Here is a 23,107-nt window from a genome sequence, read left to right as displayed (position 1 = left end):
AAGCAAGACAAAATGTGCTAGGAGATTGTTTAGGACATGGGTCAGTTAGGGAACATGAGCCAGACCATCGTGAACACTTCTCGACCATGTTTTTATATCAATAAATAAGAAGCCATTGGAAAGTTTTCAACTGGCATTAGTATGCTGTGATTTGTATCTTTAAAAATTCATTCTGGCAACAGGGTATCTAAAAGATAGTAGGGAATAGAGAAAATGTTTTAAGAGGCTGTTATGAAGATCCGGGAGAGTGTATGGCCGTTTATACCAGTATGGTCTTGGTGAACAAATGGATCACTAGCTAGTTTCTAACCACATCTGATGATAGAGCCTACAGAACTTGATTTTTTTTTGTCTTTGAGATATAAGAGAAAAAAGACCATCAAAAATAATCCTAGTGATTTCCCTGGCAGTCCAGTAGTTAAGTGATTGTCTTCCACTGCCGGGGCGTGAGTTCGATCTTGTCAGGGAGCTCAGATTACACATGCCTTGTGGCCAAAAAAGCAACATTTAGCAATCTTGTAACAAATTCAATAAAGACTTTAAAAATGTTCCATGTTAAAAAAAAAATCTAAACTCTAAAAAAGAGTTATTCTAAAGTGTGGTATGGATAGCATGGATGGTGGTATGAATATATGAAAAGAAGGACCATTTGCGAAGAAGGGGGAAATTGAGACTGACAAGGAAGTGGGAGTCAGAGCTGGGAATTCTGCTTGGCTAGATTAAGACTCAGATGACTTTTAGACATAGTTATAACCACAGGGATACATGAAATATGAGTGGCTACTATTTACTGAGTGATTAAAATATACTATGTCCTCTTCTAAGTTCTTTAAGTTTCTTAACTCATTGGTTCTTACCCCAAATCTTGCAAACAATCTACTGATTTTATTCGCATTTTACGGATTAAGAAACTAAGACACAGAGAACATGTAATCTACCCAAAGCTGCATAGTTAGTAAACAACACAACAGAATTTGAGCCCAAGTTTCTGGCTACAGAGCCTCTGTTCTGAGAAAATAAGCTTTGGCTCTATTCCTATGCATTTCTGAATATATACAATATAAAAACTTTGCATTATAATCTTAAGAGTTAGGATAATGGTTAATAAGCAAAATTAAGGAAAGATGAAGAAAAGGCAAATGTTAGACACCACTTTCTTCCATTTTTATAGTCTGCTTCCATTACCAGAAAGAGTTTAATTTCTTTTGTCTCCTTCATGGATTTTAAACATCTGAGTCAGCAGTTTTAAAACTGTCTAATTGAGATGGACTTTATAAAAGATACCTGAGTTTTTAAATGCCAAAGGGTATTCAATTTGTGCAAATAAAGAATCTTTTTGTGATTTCATCTTATTCATCTATGAACTTCCCCCCCAATTTCTATATAATGTCATACACATGGTTGTTCATTGTTGTTCAGTCACTAAGACGTGTCTCTTTGCGGCCCCATGGATTGCAGCATGCCAGATTTCCCCACCCTTCACTATTTCCTGGAGTTTGCTCAGACTCATGTCCATTGTGTCAATGATGCCATCCAACCATCTCATCCTCTGTCACCCCCTTCTCCTCCCGTGATGACTCAGACGGTAAAGAATCTGCCTGCACTGTAGGAGACCCAGGCTCAATCCTTGGGTGGGGAAGATCCCCTGGAGAAGGGAATGGCTACCCACTTCAGTATTCCTGCCTGGAGGATTTCACGGACAGAGGAACCTGGCAGGCTATAGTCCATGGGGTTGCAGAGAGTCAGACATAATTGAGTGACTAACACTTTCACTTTCATATACATGATAGATATTAGTTAATTTTTTAAAATATTTTAAAGGAATGAGAATAATTATGCCAGTGTTGGAGTAATCTGTGTGTATATCTCTGTAGTATTTTTCTACTAATGGATTGCACTTTTAAAAATCATTTCAGATTGGGTTGAATTTAGTCCGTTTGAGATTGGCATGGCTAAATATGGTACTTTTATGGCACCTGACTTATTTGGAAGCAAATTTTTTATGGGAACAGTTGTAAAGAAATACGAAGAAAACCCCTTGCATTTCTTAATGGGTAAGTGGTCAAAATCTACCATGAGTTTGTTTGACTGTTTTAAATCTCGGTTCATTCTAAGTCATATTCTGTTTTTGCTCTCCTTTAGGTGTCTGGGGTAGTGCCTTTTCTATATTGTTCAACAGAGTCTTGGGAGTTTCTGGATCACAAAGTAAAGGCTCCACAATGGAAGAAGAACTAGGTATTGTAAAAACATTCTTCCATTGATAATAATTATGCTATATTGATAAACTTCATTAACATATACATATAAAGGTACATCTTCATAAAATTGTAATTATTCTAATGCTATCAGTATTTTAGTTGAATCAACATAATTATTTGTCAAAATATATGCTTTTGCCTCCTAACTATTGTTTTGACATTGAAGTTGTGAAGTTCATAGAAACTACTGATTCCTAAGAATCTTTTCTTTTTTTTTTTGCCACTTTATTTTTCTAATTGAAGGATATTTGCTTTACAGAATTTTGTGGTTTTCTGTCATACATCAACGAGAATCAGCCATAGGTACACCCATGTCCCCGCCCTCCCAAACTTCCCTTCCATTTCCCTCCCCACCCCACCCTGCTAGATTGTCACAGAGCCCTTGTTTGAGTTCCCTGTGTCATATGGCAAATTCCCTTTGGCTATCTGTTTTACACACGGTAATGTAAGTTTCCGTGTTACTCTCTCCACACATCTCACCTTCTCTCTCCTCTCCCCGCCAGTGTCCTTAGGTCTGTTTTCTATGTCTGTTTCTCCATTGCTGCCCTGAAAAGAAATTCATCAGTAACATACATCTTTCTAGAGTCCATATACTTATATGATCTATGTATATGATATTTATATTTCTCTTTTTGATTTACTTCACTCTGTACAATAGGCTCCAGGTTTGTCTACCTCATTAGAACTGACTCAAATGCATTTGTTTTTATTACTGAGTAGTATTCCAGTGTATATATCTACAGTGGAATCAATTTTACTAGAGCATTTTTATTCCTTTTAGTTATTATATATCAAAACATACTATTTGTATTAGAGAATACAAGTGGTCCCTGACTTACTATGGTGTAATTTTTTGACTTTACAATAGTGTAAAAGTGATATTACTTGGTAGAAACCATACTTCAGATTTTGAGTTTTGATCTTTTTCAGTCTAGCGATAAGCAGTACGATACTCCCTCCCAATAGCAAGCTGCCACTCCCAGTCACATCAGCCACACAATCACAATGGTAAACAACCCATATACTTAAAACCATTCTGCACCGTATCAAGCATTCTGTTTTTCACTTTCAGTACAACATTCTATAAACTATGTGAGCTCTTCAACATTTCCTGTGAAGTACTGTAGGCTGGTGGAACTTTGGAGCGCTGTCTGACCTTAACCACAGAGCCATATGCTCCTAAGGGTAACTGCAAGGCAAAGTGTTTAGTGCTGAAATGCTCTGACTTGACTTATTTTAATGAACATTGTATCCCAGATGAATATCCTGTTCTCACCTAATTTTGTAGGTATAATAAACTCTTTTCTAAGTTATGTGAAGATTTCAGGCAAGAAAAAAAAAAGGAAAGAAAAAGAACAGAATTACTGCCTCTTGTGAGGCTTGCTTCTCTGTGCTCTTCTCTCTTGAATTAATCCAGATAAACCCACAGTTTGTTGCTTTTTCCTCCTAAAACAGGAAGAGAATAGGACTGAAATAACACATCTGAGGGTGGGTGAGACAATAGCTGAAGGCCGAGGAAAAGGAGAATGTTTATACTCAGTATTCTTGAGAATATTCTTTGTTGTTAGATGTCCCCTTTGAGACCAGAGGTTGGCAGCTTGTTTGCTTTCACTGTATGTCAGAATTAAGGGGAATATTGTGTCCTGAGAACCCCCAGCCGGCAGGATGCATGTTACCTCAGATTAGGGAAGGATTTCCAGGAATAAGACCAGAGAGGTGAGTGACTGAGGGGAATCTCAGGACTCCTGGTGACCCTTTCATCCATTGGCCAGCAAAAGTCTGCCTCTCAGAGGGATGTTCAGAGGTGGTTTTGGTTTCATTTTTCTCTCTTTCAAAGAAAGATTTTAAGGTCAATTGGAGGGTAATATGGGCAAACCAAACGTTATACCTATATTTTTCTGAGTTTAAAAGCCCAAATGGTTTTATCACTGAAAATTATAAATTTGAAGTCCGTCAAAAAAATAAAAATTCGATTGACTAATAGAAGGGGAAAAAAAAGTCACTCTACAGAAAAGGATTTCTTGTAAATGTCACCCCAAAGTTTAATTTTTCTATAAATGATGATTATAAAATGGTCTGTGTATTCCATTATTTGGGTACTTTTTTACTTGAAAAAAGAGAGCTAGGTATAATGCTAAATTTTACTCTTATCTTTAAGGCTTTATGGTTTCTATTTTAGTTTTTATAACTGTTCTCTTAATACATTCTGAGAAAGCACAAATCGAAACCAAAACACACATTTCAATAGATGATATTCATTATTATTTTTAAAAAAGCCCCCTCATATTAGTAACCGTTCATCTTAGTAAAGCTGTTGCAGCCCATTGTAGATTTTGGCTTTACCCTATATTGACTTTCATAAATGACATCTCAACATATTTAATTAAAGAAAAATGTATCTTTTGGGTAATAAGAATCCTATAATCAAGCTGTTCTTCCTGTAAGAATTAATATAAACAAAAATTCTCCCCTTTAAATCACATGTGAATAAATTCTAAACTAATTTTTCATGCTCTGGGAAATTTTGTTTTCCAGTGAGAAATTTGAAAAATACTAGTAAATCTAATACATTTGAATTTACTAAATTGATCTAGATTTACACTGTTAAATCTAGTCAAGCTGACTGTGGTTTTGCTGAGAGTACTTCCTTACAGTAAATTTCACTGTGAGTCTTGACACCTGAGATTCTTTCATTGTTTTATTTTTTTTTTGCAGAAAATATTACAGCAAAGCATATTGTGAGTAATGATAGCTCAGACAGTGATGACGAATCACAAGAACCCAAAGGTAAGAGAGCTGAAACCTTCTCTGGCAGAACTGCATTAGGAGAGACTGAATGTTTTGTCTGATTTTCTCACTCAAGATACTAATTGTAGTCTCTGTTTAAGGCTTTAAGTGATAGAATTGTAGCTTTCAATTTAGAGAGAGAATCAATGCCATATATGCAATAAAATATGCAACATATAAGTATGCCTTATTTCATTTATTTTATATACTCCAAACATTTTATCAGTTGAACAGAGAACAAACTGAGATGGTATAACAGAAATACCAAATTCTGTGTTAAATCTGATTAGAGCACTAGGTTTCTAAGCATAGAAATGGTGATGTGGGAACATTTTTATGTAGCTTTAAAAACTAAAATTTCATCCTTTAAAATGTTGTTATTAAGTAACTTTTGAAAAATTAAGTTCTCCATTCCTGAGCTTTATCCCATTGCCAAAATTCTCTCTCTGAAAAGGGATCAGTGATGGAGTAGATTTATTGAGAACTTTTTGTTTCAAGTATCACTTTGTTGTGTAAATAAGTTCTTTTACACCTTGACAAGGCAGTTTTCACCTGTGTGGAACATGATAGTCCGTGTGGAGTCAGGGAAGACCTGTGGAAGAGATCTGGCATATTTGATGCAATTGTTATGTGGTAAAATGGAATGATTTTACATTTGGACAGAGCCATTTGGGCAAATGTTCCCAACAGCTCAAAAACCAAAAAAAAAAAAAAAAAAAACAAACAAACAAGGAGAAGATTTTACAACAACTAGATGAACATGTCCTGTTATAGTTTGAATAAAATCATCTAGATTTTAAAAGAGATTAAATACTTTTTTGTCCAAAACTTAATGAACTCCATCAGCTAAGGTAAGGCTATTAGAAGAGGCTGTTTTATCTTTGCTGGATCAACACTGAAATTAAAGTTCTCTTTTCATAGCCAGGCTGTTATTTTTCAGTTTTGTTCAGGTCTTTTTTCTTCTATTTTGAATTTCCTTTTAACAAAGGGGGATAGAAAAAATGATGGACAGCATATGCCTACCATTCATAGAATTAATTTTGTATTGATGTTGGGACCATCAAGTGGATTAATAATGATTTATTGATTATTAAGTAAATTGCCAAAATCATCAGTGCATTTGATCACCTCTGCCAGTACTGGCAGATTATCTTAAAGCTGAGAAGCTCAAGGACCCTCTGAATATGGCTGCTTTGGTTTCAATACCAGCCAACATTGGAGAATGATATTTAGGGTGTTTTTGAGGATTTCTTATTAGCTCTTAATATTCTTTTTAAATAACCTATATGTATTAGAGTAGTTTGAGACTCACAGCAAATTTGAGCAAGTAGTACAGAGAATTCCCATATATTCCCTGTATCCACACACATTGCCTCCACCACTTTCAACATCCTGTACTAGAAAGGTACGTTTACTGCAGTCAATGAACCTATACCGACCCACCATTATCACCCAAAGTCTAAGCTTTCGAACTCACTCTTGATATTGTGTGTTCTACAGGTTTTCACAAACGTATAATGACACATGTCTAACATTATTGTGTCGTAAGAGTAGTTTCACTACCTTTAAAATCCTCTGTGCTCTAAATATCCCTCTGCATCCCATCCCCCACCCCCCCTGGCAACTCCATCTTTATACTGTCTCCATCATTTTGCCTTTCTGGAATGTCATCTAGTTGGAATCATACAATGGATAAACTTTTCAGATTGGCTTCCTTTGCTTAGTAATATGCATTTAAGTTTCCTCCATGTCTTTTCATGGCTTCATTTCTCTTTAGCACTGAATAGTATTTCATTGTCTGGGTATTATTACACAGTTTATCCATTCACCTACTGAAGAACATCTTGGTGGCTTTCAAATTTGGGCAATTATGACTGGCACTGTTATAAATATCTATGTTCAGATTTTTATGTGCATATAAGTTTTCAACTCCTTTGTATAAAAATGAAAGAGAGTGATTGCAATATCATGTGCTACGAGTATAAGTAAGTTTTGTAAGAAACTTCCAAAGAGGTTGCACCACTTTGCTTTTCCACCATCCGTTTTTGACTATCCTGTTGTTTCACATTCTAACCAGCATTTGGTGTTGTCTGTTTTGGATTTTGACATTTCTAATAGGTGTGTAGTGTCATCTCGGTTTTATTTGCATCTCCCTGATGACATGGGATGAAACATCTTTTCATAAATGTACTTGTCATCTGTATTTTTTAAAGATTTTTTTATTTGGACCATTTTTAAAATCTTTATTGAATTTGTTACAAAATTATTTTCTTTCCTGCTTGGTCTTTTGGCCTGGAGGTATGTGGTAGTTTACTTACCCGACCAGGGATTGAACCTGCACGCCTGCACTGGAGGGTGAAGTCCTGACCATCGGACTGCAAGGGAAGTCCCCGAGAGGTCTTGTTTGGCAAGGTGTATGTTAAGGTCTTTTGCCCATTTTTAAATCAGGATGTTTGTTTTCTTATTGTTGAGTTTTAAAGGGTCCTTTGTACATTTTGGGTAACACCTCATCATCTGATGAGTCTTTTCAAATATTTTCTCCCAGCCTGTGCCTTGTCTTCTTCTCTTGAGGCTTCTTTGTATTTAGTCAAGTGCTTTTGAACACAATTTTTAGGCATCTTCAACTTCAGTTGTTTCAAATCTATACTGGCATCATTTTGCCTCCTCTTACAGAATTGCTGTCATCATAAAAGTAGCTAATGCACACAAAGGGCTTTAAATTGTGAAAGGCTAATAAATAGAAATTTATTATTCATATTAAAGCTAATAAGCAAGATATATCATTTATGTTATCTTGTTGCCATTTCCAAATATGTCATATGGAAGGTAGATCCATCGCTGGTATAGAAGTGAGATAAATTTAATAACAACAACAGTGATGATGAAAAAGGAAAAGAAGGGGAAGCACCAAATCTTTGGAAAATAATTGAGTATCTTATTCATATCCTGTGTAACTGAAGATATAAATCATTTATTTTAAAGCTTGATTTGTTCTAATGAAAGATTTTATTTGTCATATTTGGCATTAGAAAAGTGTGGGAGTAGAAAAGAGAGTATAATTGTTTTTTCATGACTGCAGTCATCTGGATTGGTTATGGAGAGAAAGAGCCCTTCACTTACTGAGCTCAGTTAAGCTAATCTTTTGAAGATATTATGGTTTTATGTATGTTTAATTAGCATTTATTGAAAATTATGAAGTTTGAATATAGATTCTCTTTTTCCTCTCTCAATACACACACACATATGGATTTATATATGCATACATATTTATATTCAAAGTTCCCAGAAATCTGAACAGAGGTGTTCTAGGTAAGGGGATTATCCTCTACTATACAGTGTTCTTAGATTTAAGTTATGAATGAAGAATGCTGCTGCTGCTGATTACGATGCTGCTGCTGCTACAACTACTTCTACCGGCTAGTGTTTACTGAGAATTTAATGTAGGCCAGGCACCTTTCTAAGAAATTTGCATGAATGCATTAACTTAGTTTATCCTCATAACAACCCAGTGAGGTTTACTGATGAGGAAATGAATACTGAAAAGGGTCAATTAACTAGTAAACAGTGGAGAGAGGATTGGAATCTGGGCAGTCTGATTCTGGGACCAGCGCTCTAAATAATGACACAATATGGCTTCCCAGTAGTAGTGACGAGTGCATCGATTTTAAGGAAAAAGTCATTGAAAACTGCTTCTTTTGGAAGATTGTTGAATTTTAAGCCATTTTAAAACATAAATTTAAATTACAGACTTTTAAACCCCAAACTTTATAAGCAAGAATGCAATGACAATTCAGAGGGTGTTTATAGAGAAGCAAATATATGTTGAATCCTTCAACGGTCTGCTCTCAGTTTGCATGATTTCTGGATGTTTAATAAACATGACAGGGAAGGAAACTTGGGAAAGGAAGGGGGTTAGCTACTATGGATATTCCCTGTTATGCATAGCCATAGCCAAGAAAAGAGAAGAAAAGAATTGGGGAAAGGGAAAAAAAATGTAAAAATAGAAGTTTCTCCGGAAATCAAAGAATAAGCCAAGTAACACCGTCAAGAATATAGCCTTTAGACTTACTATAGGTAAAGGGTAAGAAGAAAGAAACATGAAGTCACTCAGTCGTGTCCCACTCTTTGCGACCCCGTGGATTGTTGCCTACTAGGCTTCTCCATCCATGGGATTTTCCAGGCAAGAGTACTGGAGTGGGCTGCCATTTCCTTCTCCAGAGGATCTTCCCAACCCAGGGGTCAACCTGGCTCTCCCTCATTGTAGGCAGATGCTTTTACTGTCTGAGCTACCAGGGGAGTCAGTAAAGGTAAGAACAATTTAAGAACAAAAATGATTAACTGAAATATTGACTGTATTAATTTACATGAATAAACATTTGTTGAATCAAAAACTGAAGGGATTTCCTTGGCAGTTCAGTGGTTAAGACTGTGCTTCCATTGCAGGGGGCATGAGTTCAATCCCTGGTTGGGGAACTGAGAGCCTGCATTCCCCTAATGTTAACACTCCATAGACCAAATATCTTTTTCCATTTTTATGGATTTGGTACAATGTACAATGATCTTTTTCCTTAGGCACTGAAAATGAAGAAGCAGAAAGGGACTATCAAAATGATAATCAAGCAAGTTGGGTCCAACGTATGCTCATGGCCTTGGTGAGTGACTCAGCTTTGTTCAATACCAGAGAAGGACGTGCCGGGAAGGTGCACAACTTCATGCTGGGCTTGAATCTCAATACATCCTATCCGATGTCTCCTTTGAGAGACTTTACCATGCAAGAGTCCCTGGATGAAGACGAATTGGATGCCGCTGTGGCAGGTAGGTAACAAAGTATAACCCACGGAAGCTAATTCAAGAGATTGTTCTTCCTTCTCTGGGGAGGAGCATTTTAATTATTTTTACTAGTAACTCATTTATAATCCAATTTTAAAACATGCGTTTAATGGGGGGAGGGAATTCCCTGGCGGCTCAGATGGTAAGGAGTTTGCTTGCAATGTGGGAGACCTGGGTTCGGTCCCTGGATCCAGATGAGCCACTGGAGAAGGAAATGGCAACCCACTCCAGTATTCTTGCCTGGAGAATCCCATGGATGAAGGAGCCTGGCAGGCTACAGTGCATGGGGTCGCAAAGAGTCAGACACAATGGAGCGACTTCCCTTTCTTTTCTTTTTAATGGGGGAAGGACTGTGAATTATTGGTTTTTTTGGAAGAAAAAATACACTGGACAGGAAACGGCATCGTCCTGTCAGCATAAACAATTTTCATTGAAATACTGAGAGAGACTTTGTTTCCTTGTGTTGGTCAAGGCTCACTCACTGGAAACAGGAAACCCTGTCACTTGTTTAAGCGAAAGGGGTTTAAAGAATGGAATTGGGTGTTTACAAAACTGTTCTGAGGCGTGGAGGAGCAAGCTCCAGGCTAAGCATCTAGGAGTGATTCCAAAAAAACTTCAGAATCACCCCCATAAACGCCCCCACAACAGTGCTTGGCAATAGAAATAGCACAAACGCAGTCTCTGTCTCATTTCCTCCTTCAAATCTCATGTGGGTGTTTCTCCTTGGCGAAGGAAGTTAAGTCTCAGCAGACCCAGAGCTGCGAGGGAATCTTCTGTATGAAGAGCGGTAATGCCTGCCCCCTAGGGGTGAGAGTCAGCTGAGCTTACCTATTTGCAGCGTCCCTCCAGCTATGAATTTTTTTAAATTTATTTTTAATTGGAAGAGAATTGCTTTACAATATTGTGTTAGTTCCTGCCGAACTGTCAACATGAATCGGCCGTAGGCAGACATATGTCCCGTCGCTCTTGGACCTCCCTCCCACCCCCAGCACATCTCCCCCCTCCAACTTGTCACAGAGCACCAGGTTTGAGTTCCTGGCTTCATACATCAAATTCCCACTGGCTATCTACTGTACATATGGTAATGTGTATGTTTCAGTGTTAACTCTTTCCATTCGTCCCTCTCTTTCCTCCCACGGTTCTCTCTGCCTCTCCATTGCTGCCCTGCAAATAGGTTCATCAGTACTGTCTGGACCCCATAGAGTTCCTACTATAAAGAGTGAAGTGAAGTCAGAAAGAGAGAAAGAAATATCATCTGTTAACAGGCTATTGAATTTGTCCCTCCGGTTCTCCGAAAGAGCCCCTTAAGAATCTCATTAAGAACCCACTCACTTTCAGGATTGTCAGTTAGCCAAACTAAAGAATACTTCTCTCGATTCTTCGTTTCCATGGGTATTCCAAATTAAAAGTTAAATTTGCCTTGGTGACTAGTCACTACATAATCATCTTTCTTATAATGCTCCTGTCATCATAAACTTTTTCTACTTCATCATGTCATCTTGTTTCCCTTAACTGCCCAAATGTCATTTTTCAATCATTACTGCCTAAGAACATTGACAGGAGGCTATGAAAATGTAAATGGAAAATTTTCCAAAAAACTTTCTGCTACTCTTTGTTGAAGGATTCTATCTATATTTGTCAAAATTAGGACATGGCTTTAGATCTTTTTGTTTAGGTAATGCTGTTTCTTTGTTGCTTGAGTTTAAGGGAAATTGCAGAAGCAAAATTTACCCGTTTTTAAACAAGAGAAGTTGAAACTCACTATATTTTGCATTATGTTTGTGACATCAAAGTCTAGGATATGAGATATATCTGATTATAAACCTGCCATGCAAATCCTTTCATATGAACTATAATAAAAGTCTATGAATATTTGTGATAAAGTCAGTGTCTCTTTTTAAATTCATCCAAAATAAAAACCCTTGACCGTACAGTGATGTTATTTGTGTGTGTGTCACTTATGATTTTACTTATTGCTATTGCAATACCAGTTAAATGCATCTTCTTTAGAAACTTAGGCTTTATAGATGAGTGATGATAGGCTTAAAAAAAAAAAAAAACAACTTAGCCTCACAGAGCATTTAGAACCAGAAAGAATCATTAGTATTTTACTCCATAGAAAAGGAAGGTCCAAGGAGACAGCATCATGTTTGCCTAGAATTGCTCAACTGAACTGGAATTGGGACACTTGAATAGGCCTCTTGACATTGCTCAGAAGCCTTTCCCTTCTGCTCACTCCCTTCCTCATAGCCTTTGGTTTTATTAGTCATTGTCTTGCTGATGTAAAAATGGAAGTTTCCTGTGTGTACTTATTACATCTGTTTTATGTTACTACTTTGATCTTTCTGTGGTTTACACAGCACGGGCTCTGCACTCAACGTTTTAACAACTTCCTGGTGATTTCACAGTAGATTTGGAAGTGTTAGGGTTGCTAGGTAAAGCACAGTGCTCAGTTAAATTTGAATTTCAATTCATATATATATATAGAGAGAGAGAGAGAAAGAGAGAGAAAGAATATAAGTACACTCCTTTGTAACATTTGGGACATTCTCGTATAAAAATCATTTGCTATTTATCTGAAATTCAAATCTAACTGGACATCCTACATTTTTATTAGATTAATTGGATACCCTTAGGATACCCTTGTGCCTCTTATTTCAGATTGTTCTTCATTTTCATCTTTCTTCTTTTCATCCTAAAACATGATAATACATATTTTAATACTGCAGTTAAAATATGATATTAAATAGACTAAATATTTCTTTTGTTGGGAAATTTTGATTTGTTCTAACCTAAACTTATTAAAGTGTTAGTCGCTCAGTTGTGTCTGACTCTGCAGCTCCATGGACTGTAGCCCACTGTAGTCCATGGAATTCTCCAGGCAAGAATACTGGAGTGGGTAACCATTCCCTTCTCGAGGATGTCTTCCTGACGGAGGGATCAAACCTGGCAGGCAGATTCTTTACTGTCTGATCCCCCAGGGAAGCCCAAAATTATTTTAAAGTAATGAACTTTGGAAGGAACTTTAAATATTGTCAGTGAATATCTCATCAAATTATACTTGTTATTTTGTATTTAGCTGATTGAAAAAATGCATGCAGAATGTTGACTAGTCAAAAATCTAGTCAGATGAGTGACAAGTTCATTCAAATTTATTGTTTATAAACCAACATTATTAAAAATGACTACATTTTAGACTAAATGTACTAAATTGATTAGTGCTTTTTCAGATAAAACTTTTACCAAGATGGACTCCATTTATCTCCTTCTGGTTATTTCCAGGGTTATTTTCAAGTTTTAGAATGATTGTGTGTTTGGAATGAAAAGTTAAAAGGTTTAGCATAAATGGTAGTCAAATAGGTTCATAAAGTCTTCATTAAAAATTTTATTTATCATATAGTTAAAACACCACAATTTAATTAAAACACTAAGGTTATTCCTCTTTTATCTTATGTTTAGAGTTTTTGTCTTATCTATATATTATATTGGGAAAATTGCACGTTTACTTCACTATTTTAACAGATTAAAATTTGAGCATCTTGAAACAATCAACCTAAAATGAGAAAAAGTTAGTGTGCTATTTTTGTGCTTATTACTTCACCTTGCAGTCCCTCTTTTGAAAACAAGAGAAATCAGATGATAAAATCCCCTTCGTTTGTTTACTTCAAAATAGTTGTATACCTGTGGAAACTAATTTTGGATAAACTGATCATTAGTTACGTGACTTCTTTCCTGTTTACTTTTGTGTTTATGTTATCTTCTGCAACACACGCCATCTGGAATAAGAAATCAAGACATGAGTTCATCTAGGGAAGAGTTCAAAACACAAACATCCAAATATTTGTGCATCATAAGTGGAATCTGTTGATGTATTTGTAAAATGACCATGATAAAATTTTCATAGCAGAATTGCTTTAAGGAAATGGTTCATAGTTATAAAGCAGAGCAAGTTTCCATACCTATCAAAGAATCTGATTCATTCATTCACAGGTTTGGAAACCATGTATGCTTTCATTTACAGGATGATGTTCTTTCATAGTGACACTTATCAAACTTTCTATAACATTTTAGTGAATGGTAGTAAATAGGGATCAAGTTCAAATAAGTTTGGTAAAACTGACAACTCCACCTCCCTCTTCACAATGCAATGGGATGCTCTAATGAGCCTGAGAAGTCCTACTTAAAGACTGCTCAAGTATAGTACTTTAAAAGCAGACTGGCTGTATTTGAATCCCAGTTGTGTCATTTGTTAGTTGGACAGTCCTGTGCCATTACTTAGCATAACCTCAGTAAACAATAAGAGAAAAGTGGAGTGAGACAAAAACCAGCACCCTGCTCCCGGTGAACCTGTAAGTTAGTGAGTATGCAGCCATCCTTACTGTTTACCCCAAAGGTTGACTTTAAAATAGAAGTAGTTGTTAACTGTCTTATAGAGTTATCGTCAGGCTTAAGTAACATCCCCTCTAAAAAGTGCTGTTAGTCAAAGGCATAGTAAGGAAAATAGGGCATGCACATTATAATTTGCTGTTACTTTAAGTTGTTGAATCTTGTATTTCTCAAACCTATTTAATCATGCAACTCTTATTTTTTTACATAAACTATCTGGTAATATCTTGCAAAACTGTATTTTTTATAACACAGTTAAGAAACATTGTTTCCTGTCAGTTTAGGTGGATAGTTGGAATCATGGTGGTTAACCACATGCCAGAGCTGTGAGTTGGTCTACATAAGGATTTTTCTCTCAAATGTAACCTTGGATTTAAAAGAGGAAAAAAGAGACTATCAGTTTCATGATGAGAGGGAGCAAATCAAATAAGAGAGAAATAGTCTGTTACTGGTTAATCTTTTAGCTGAAATTTAAAGCATCACTTTATGAAACCAAAAAAATTATTTGTGAATTATCATTGTAGTTTTTTTAATTAGGAAAAATCACTGCATTGTAAATAAATATTCCCATTAATGTTTTTAATTTTTTATGCTCTTTGTGAAATATGCATATCAATGTGGTTTTCATGACTGATAGATGCATATGTAGATCACCTCTGTGCATTGCAGTTATTGTGTTTTTAAATTACCCATTTCAAAATTCTTTAGTCTTATGGCTGTGCCACTCACTTTCTGAAGTGACATTGTGACACTGTGTATAGGCTTTAGACTTCATGGACCAGGCTTTAAATCTTGCTTCTTATCGTGTTAAAGTGGACCTATTAGGGCCTCATTTCTTTATCTTTAAAATAATATAAATGATATTTCCTTTGTCTTCTGGTTAATCTTATATATGAAATTACTAATATATGGGCTTCCCAGGTGGCTCAGTGATAAAGAATCTGCCTGCAATGTAGGAGACACAGATGCGATCCCTGGCTCAGGAAGAGCCCCTGGAGAAGGAAATGGCAACCCACTCCAGTATTCTTGCTGGGAAATCGCATGGACAGAGGAGCCTGGTGGGCTACAGTCCATGAAGTTGCAAAGAGTCAGTTGTTTACCTTATAAAACTGTTAAACAATAAAAATTTCAGATGGATAGATGTTAAAGTTGGGTTTGAGACCAGGGATTGAACCCATGTCCCCTGCATTGGAAGGCAGATTCTTAACTGCTAGACTAGCAGGAAAGCCCCTGAATCTGGTCTTAAATTCTCCTTCTCAGAGAGGTCTCTCCTGACCACCTACCTGCAGCTCTTCCCTATCCTATTGTTGTTGTGGTTGTCTAGTCACCAGGTCATATCCATGGTTTTGCAGCCCATGGCCTATAGCACACCAGGCTCTGCTGTCCATGGGATTTCCTCGGCTAGAATGCTGGAGTGGGTAGCCGTTCCCTTCTTCAGGGGATCTCCCCGGATCAGGGATCAAACCCGTGTCTCCTGCGTTGGCAGGTGGCTTGTTTACCATTGAGTCACCAGAGAAGCACCCCTCCCCCCCAATCCTATTACCCTCTAGTATTTTTTTCATTCCTTTTATCAGTGCCTGAACCATCTTTTAATAGATTTGTTTACTGATTTACCAGCAGTGTGCTCTATTGGAGCAGAGTTTGCGTCACTTGTTCAGCACTCAAGTAGTGCCTAAAGAGTAACAGACAATGTGTGTTTGCTCAGTTGACTGTACTATTCTCCTGGACTTCCATCACCTAGAGAGATGCTTGTGGGATCCTTCAGACTCTGCCACTCACTAGTTAGGCCACTTTAGAGATGAATTTCATCTCTATTTCATCCATTTATAGTATCCTCTATCTCACATGTCTGTTCTAAGTCTTAAACAAGATAATGCCTGAGGAAGTGTTTTTAAACCAGTAAAGACCCATGTAATGTAAGTAATCCTAGGACAGGGCTCATGGTATACAACTTAAACTTACTCTTAGGGCCTGAGCCTTACTTGCATTTTCAATGTTTTGTCCCACTTGATTCTCACAGCAGAGGCTTCCCTGGCAGTCGAGTGGTTAAGACCCAGGGGGTGCGGGTTTGATCCCTGGTCTAGGAATTAAGATCCCACATGTCTCATAGCCAAAAAACCGAAACTTAAAGCAGAAACAATATTATAACAAATTCAAAAAAGATTTTAAAAATGGTCCATATTAAAAAAAAAATCTTAAAGAAATTCCTCACAGCACTCTTACTGATAGAATCTTTTACTCTGATATTACAGATGAAGAGTCTCCAAGGCCTGAGGGCCTAGCCGTATGGAATTCTTCTCACATATTTACATGACAAATAGTTTTAAATTCTAAATAATGTTAAGTGATCATTTAATCCATTCTGTTTGTTTCTTTCCTTTTTAAAGATCCTGATGAATTTGAGCAGATATATGAGCCGTTGGATGTCAAAAGTAAAAAGATTCACGTGGTGGACAGTGGCCTCACATTTAACCTTCCATACCCCTTGATCCTGAGGCCTCAGAGAGGAGTTGATCTCATCATCTCCTTTGACTTTTCTGCAAGACCAAGTGATTCCAGTCCTCCATTCAAGGTAAGGAGAATTTATATAGCATCCATCGTCTACCACATTCTTTTGCATGTCTTGTAGCTATCTTAGTCTTCTGGACTCTGATTTCTTATCCCTTTAGCCTATTTTCTACATTTTTTGGAGTAATATTTCTAAAACACAGATGTGATTCAATCACTTTTCCACTTAACAAAGCCTTTATTTGATTTCCCAAGCTTCATTCAAGTTCGTAGTCCTGAGCAGGATAAGCACAGTGCAATACATCTGAAGTTCAGGAAGCAAATTAGGCTGAAATCTGAGAATTAGCAGGTAAAACATAAGTAAAGCCAAGTAAAGCCATGCATGGGCTTCCCTGGTAGCTCAGTTGGTAAAGAATCTGCCTAGGACACAGGCGACCCCAGTTCCATCCCTGCGTCAGCAAGATCCCCTGGAGAAGGGATAGGCTACCTACTCCAGTATTCTTGGGCTTCCTTGGTGCCTCAGCTGGTAGAGAATCTGCCCGCAATGCAGGATACCTGGGTTCAATCTCTGGGTTGGAAAGACCCACTGGAGAAGGGAAAGGCTACCCACTCCAGTATTCTGGCCTGGAGAATTCCATAGACTGTAGAGTCAGACACGACTGAATGACTTTTACTCTCACTTTTCAAAGCTATGCATGGGGAATGTATACTCATGAGGAGAGAAGAGGACATGAAATCGTATCTTGATGATTCAGCAGCAGTATCTGGGGAAAAGGACAAAAACGAAGGAAGTATACAGTGTTATAAAACTAACTGAAGATATTTAACAACAAGATGTCTTTGGTTAAGTGGATGAGAGCAGTTTCAATAGGGCTGAGAGGGCAGATGTCATACTGCAGTGATCTGAAGGTTAAGAGGAAGTTAAGAAATGGAGACAATCCCATAAACCATTCCAGGAAGAAGGAAATGGACTATATCTGCAGGAGGATGTGGGGAGTAGGAAAATTGCATGTGTGTGGAGGGGTAGGTTGGAAATCCTTGAGTGTGTTTAACTGTTTTGATGTCTAGGACTTGTGAATGAAGCAATGTTGTGGAAGAAGGAGAGATGACATATACAATAGCATCACATCCCTGGGAGGTTATAGGGTAGGAGAGTGGAAGGGAGATACAAAAACACCGAAGGAGAGGAGTCTAGATACATCCATATTGGGACAAGAGAGAAGGGGGGTATTGTGTGTGGACTGGAGGTTAGCTGTAGGCACAGAGATGGGAAGATGGAAAAGCACTCACGCGATGACTTCTGACTCTTAGAGGAATCTGTTGTCAGCTCTATCTTTTGAGTAGAGAGGAGGTGGAGCCAGGGCTGCGAGGATAGCAAATCTGCCTGTCTGAAGAAACAAGGAAAATTTCTAACTAGGGTCATGTGGAAAGATTGCTGGGAAGCATCTAAGTGAGACATGAATGTTGTTTGTCACCTTGACTTCAAACTTCCTTTCAATATAGCTCAAGTATTACTTTTCTTGACCTCCACAAGTATAGTTTTAGTATGAAAGACTTAGTACATTCTCCTAACATAGCAAGTTTCATATTGTACTGTCTATTTTTGTTTGCATACATATTGCTTCCACTCTCTGTGAACCCCTTGGAGACTAAAACATTAACTTGTGTGTGTGTTTGTATGTGTGTGTGTGTATGTATTTGTGTTTTGTTTTAATCATTTGGCTCTAACTGCTTTATAAGTGCTAGCCCAAATTATGGTATGTAGGATATGTTTTATGGGTAAATGAATGAAATGTTATAATAGAGATGAAGTTGCTATCTCCATTTCATAGATTAAGAAACAGTACTCATAGAGATTAAGTGAAATGTTTCACAATCTCCCAACTGCGAAGAGTTGGTGATAAGGACCCAGGTCCTTGGACTTGTTTTCATTTCTACTGTACATAATTAAGATGTATCTCAAGACCCAATAATGGTTATAATAACTCTTTAACATATATAAACTTCTTATTTTAAAAGTGCTTTCATATTTCACCTTTTTGATGTAGTTAGTAGTATTCAGAGAAGGAAACAAGGATTGATGAGACAAGAAACCTCATCACGCCAAGAAATTAAGTAAGATAATGGATGAAAGTTTTTCCCATCAAGCCATTAAGAATCTGCTTGAAATGCAGGACATATGGGTTTATTCTCTGGGTTGGGAAGATTCCCCTGCAGTAGGAAATGGCAACCCATTTCAGTATTCTTGCTTGGAAAATCCCATGGACAGAGGAACTCGGCAGGCTGCAGTCCATGGTGGTCATAGAAGAGTCAGATATGACTAAGTGACTAAACAACAACAATGGGTGAAAAGAACATAGCCCAGGGGACTTCCCCAGGGGTCCAGTGATTAAGACTTTGCCTTCTAATGCATGGGGCATGGGTTCCATCGCTGGTTGGGGACCTAAGATCTTGGACCTGACTTAGTAATTAAACAACAACTGTGTGTGTTATAGGAGATCCATTCAAAAATAGATTGGTGTGTTCTGGAGTAGAAAAGCAGGGAAATAAGTGAAATAGGGTGAAAATGGCACAGAAATGGCAATAAGCACATCTAAGGAGTGATCTGATTAAAGTGATAAATTTTACACTCCCATTAAGAGGACTGTAAAGAAGAATTTATGGTTGGATGATAGCAAATGGAAAATCAGTGAAGGATTTCCAGCAGACAAATGACTTCATGAAATTGGAATTTTAGAATGATTAATCTGATAACAGAAAATAGGATGAATTGGAGGATGGAGAACAAAAGGTTAAAATTAAGAGGGATTTACTGTAATGTAAGTGTATGCACCAGGGAGAGTGACTGTGAAGAAACCAAGAGCAGGATTTGGTGATGGATGAGCAGCAATGGGGGGGTAGTTTCAATGCATGACTCCACTGTGATAATTTAGGAGCTCATTCTGGAGGTGGAAGAACCTGATTATTCAGTTCACCGATGGAAGTGTAACATGTCAAAGTCATCATTTTATACCTGAATCAGAGCTCCACTACCTTAATGAACTTATATTAAAAGGTTTAAGAATATTACTTTGTACCTCTGAAAAGAGCCATTGTACTTTATTGTAGTTTTTAAACATACTTTGATTCACTATTTCTGATTAAAAAGCATACTCATAAAAATACATCAAGTGCTTCTGCTATTCATAGACAATGGCTGCTGATATTTTGTTTTTATTTTCTTTCTTCATTGCATATGTGCATACATGTGTGCATATGTGTGTGTATCAACACCAGGGTCATATATTTTTGCAATCTGCTTCTTTCTTCTTAAAGTTACATTGTAAGCATTTTCCTATGCCATTCAGTATTTTTGAACATAATTTTAGACACAAAATGATATCTCTATATATGAATAAGCAATAATTTATTATCAGTGCTCTGTTTTCAACTTTTAGATTATTGCTATCTTGTCAGTTCTTTCTTCTAATTGTCATCTTTGCACATGAATCTTTAATCACACTTTTTATTATTCCCTTATTTAGATTCTTAGATATGTATATGTTAAGATTTTTAATAAGCATTTCCAGATCACCTTCCCAAAAAGCTGCACCAGTTTATATTACTGTATTAGATTGTACAGGTAAATCCTTATTTTTACATGGCTTTACTGGCATGGAAAAATATTACAGCTGTTTATGCTCATGGATGTGCTTTAGAATTAGTCTATTCCTTACACCTTACCCTCTTCCTCCTGTGTGAATATATCCTTTAACTATTGGTTTGGTATAGCATGAAGCCTATCATTCTGGAAATAGTGAACTGTATTTTCAGAGACTTAATATAAAAGAAATTGTAACATATTATATATGATACATTTTCCTCTAAAAATGGACTTCAGAAAATTCAAAGTGAGTGAAATGAAACTTTCAGTCTCACTTGGAATATTGAAAATGATTTTTTAAACTTATGAGTATTGTTATATAGATTGTCATTATAATAATATGCATTTCAATATAGATTTAAAAGATTTCTCAGATGTAATTTTTAAATTAATAAAAATATTTTAAAAATACTATTCATACTAAAGTGGAATACTTATTATAGGTATACTACGTACCAAGTTACTTCAGTCATATCCGACTCTTTGTGACCCTACGGACTAGGCCTCCAGACTCCTCTGTTCATGGGATTCTCCAGGCAAGAATATTGGAGTGGGTTGCCATGCCCTCTTCCAGGGATCTTCCCAACCCGAGGACTGAACTCAGGTATCCTGTGTCTCCTCCATTGCAGGCAAATTCTTTACTCCTGAGCCATAAAAAATGAATTGTACATAGAAGTTTTTGATAGTAGGGAAGTTCCAATGCAATACCTGGATATATACGATATGATTTTTTAAGGTGATTAAATAATGAATAATTTTCTATTTGGGTGGTTTGTCTGGTGGCTCAGTGGAATCTGCCTGCCAGTGAAGGAGATGTGAGTTCAGTCCCTAGGTCAGGAAGATCCCTTGGAGAAGGAAATGGCAACTCACTCCAGTGTTCTTTCCTGGAAAATCTGATGGACAGAGGAGCCTGGTGGGCTACAGTCCACGGGGCTACAAACAGTCAGACACAAGTTAATGACTAAACAGCAATGACGCCAACAAATGTTCTATTTGTGAGACTGAAATTGGATACCATTTGAATTAAGGAGTAGAGCATAAATCCTGAGCAAAAATTTACAGCCAGTAACGATGTTTCTTAGGCATTTCATAAATATAGTTAAATCTCAGATTTTGTCAGGGAGATATAGAATGATGGATATCATGCCTTTGATAAAGGCAACACAGTTCATATTATATCTACTTTATAACTAGCCTAGAAAGTTCATGACGTCAATGTCAGTGATAATGAAGGATTTTGTTTTTTGTAGATTAGTGGCTACACACTCTAATAATAGTCCAAATACACAGAACCTCATAACTCTAAATAGTGTTATTAATTGATTTAAGAAAAAATAATTTTGGGTTTCAATTTATCAAGTTTTTTTGTTACCATTTAATAACTTAGATATATGCGATGCAAATTTAGTTTACCTGTAGGGTTCATCCAAGATAAATTTTAATAAGATTTATTCTTCATATTGGTCATAAAAATAAGCCAATACCTTCATAGTCAAGTCTGCAAAATAAGTAGGTTGAATTTAAGGTAGGGGAAAAAAGCTTTGAATGTTTTGAGGAATAAGCAAGGAATACAGGGAAGTTCAGAGTTTACCATTGTAGATATTTTCCTTTAGCTTATAAAGTTTTATGTAGAGTAATGGATTTGAATTGTTATGCCATAAATTATATTACTTTATATTATGCTGCCATATATTGGACATGAATCTAGCTGTTTTTCAGTGTCCTTTTAAATGCTTAGTGGCTGGAAGCCGGAACAATGAGTTCATCCTCTTAAAAATAAAGGGAAAGAAAGAAAGAAGGAGAAAAGGAGAGAAGGAAACAATGAGGGAAGGGGGAAAGGACAAGAGAATTAAAAGGAAATTTGAAAGTAGATATTCTTTACAAATTATAGAAGTAATGTATCTAAATTAACTTTATCAAGGTCAAAATTTCATTTACCCACAAAAAGGGGCTTCCTTTATTCCAAAAGAATCCATCTGCAATGCAGGGGACCTGGGTTTTTTGAACCCTGGATTGGGAAGATTTCCTGAAGAAGGGAATTGCAATCTACTCCAGTATTCTTGCCTGGAAAATCCCATTGACAGAAGAGCCCTTTGGGCTACAGTCCATGGGGTCACAGGAGTCGGACACAATTTAGTGATTAAACCACCACCACAAATAATACAAAAAGGAATCTGTGTTTTTCAACACTAACCTGATTTATTTGTTGACATTATGGCATGCTCCTTGGTTTAGAACCTCTGTATACGTTGTACTTAGATTGTTAAATTGGGTTAAACCATCAGGGCCAAACCAGTCCAAGTGTTAGCTCTGTTGGGCATCAGTCCAACAGGGCTGATGAAGGGAAGTGTATGTTACTGAGTGTAGCCTTTATAGGCTTCCTGCTTTAGTCTGTTTTCTGGGGTTATAGCAGCAAAATTGCCACAGACAACAGAAATGTATTCATCTCTCACAGTTCTGGAGACCAGAAATCAAGATCAAGGTGTCTTCAGGGCCACACTCCCTCCAAAAGCTCTACAGGAGAATTCTTCCTTGTCTTTTCCAGTTTCCAGTGGTTCCAGGCATTCCTTGGCTTGTGGCTACATCACTCCAGTCTCAGCCTTTGTCTTCCTATGGCCTCCTCTGTGTTTGTGCGTTTTCATAAGAACATTCATCACTGGATTTTATGGCCCACCCAGCTAATCCACAATGATCT

General features: G+C 36.9%; 1 protein-coding gene across 1 annotated transcript in view; it reads left to right on the top strand.

The window, feature by feature from the left end:
- Nucleotides 1–23,107, top strand: part of PLA2G4A (phospholipase A2 group IVA) — a 163,083-nt gene that overhangs the window by 125,653 nt on the left and 14,323 nt on the right. Inside the window, exons 11-15 of the mRNA XM_070473935.1 lie at nt 1,917–2,054; nt 2,143–2,235; nt 4,974–5,045; nt 9,618–9,860; nt 16,649–16,833. Coding sequence (XP_070330036.1) covers nt 1,917–2,054; nt 2,143–2,235; nt 4,974–5,045; nt 9,618–9,860; nt 16,649–16,833 — 731 coding nt within the window. The remainder of the gene's footprint in view (nt 1–1,916; nt 2,055–2,142; nt 2,236–4,973; nt 5,046–9,617; nt 9,861–16,648; nt 16,834–23,107) is intronic.

The sequence above is a fragment of the Odocoileus virginianus genome, chromosome 11 (genome assembly GCF_023699985.2).
Source record: "Odocoileus virginianus isolate 20LAN1187 ecotype Illinois chromosome 11, Ovbor_1.2, whole genome shotgun sequence".
Taxonomy (NCBI): domain Eukaryota; kingdom Metazoa; phylum Chordata; class Mammalia; order Artiodactyla; family Cervidae; genus Odocoileus; species Odocoileus virginianus.
The sequence above is the reverse complement of the archived record's forward strand: the minus strand, read 5'-3'. Positions and strand labels throughout refer to the sequence as shown.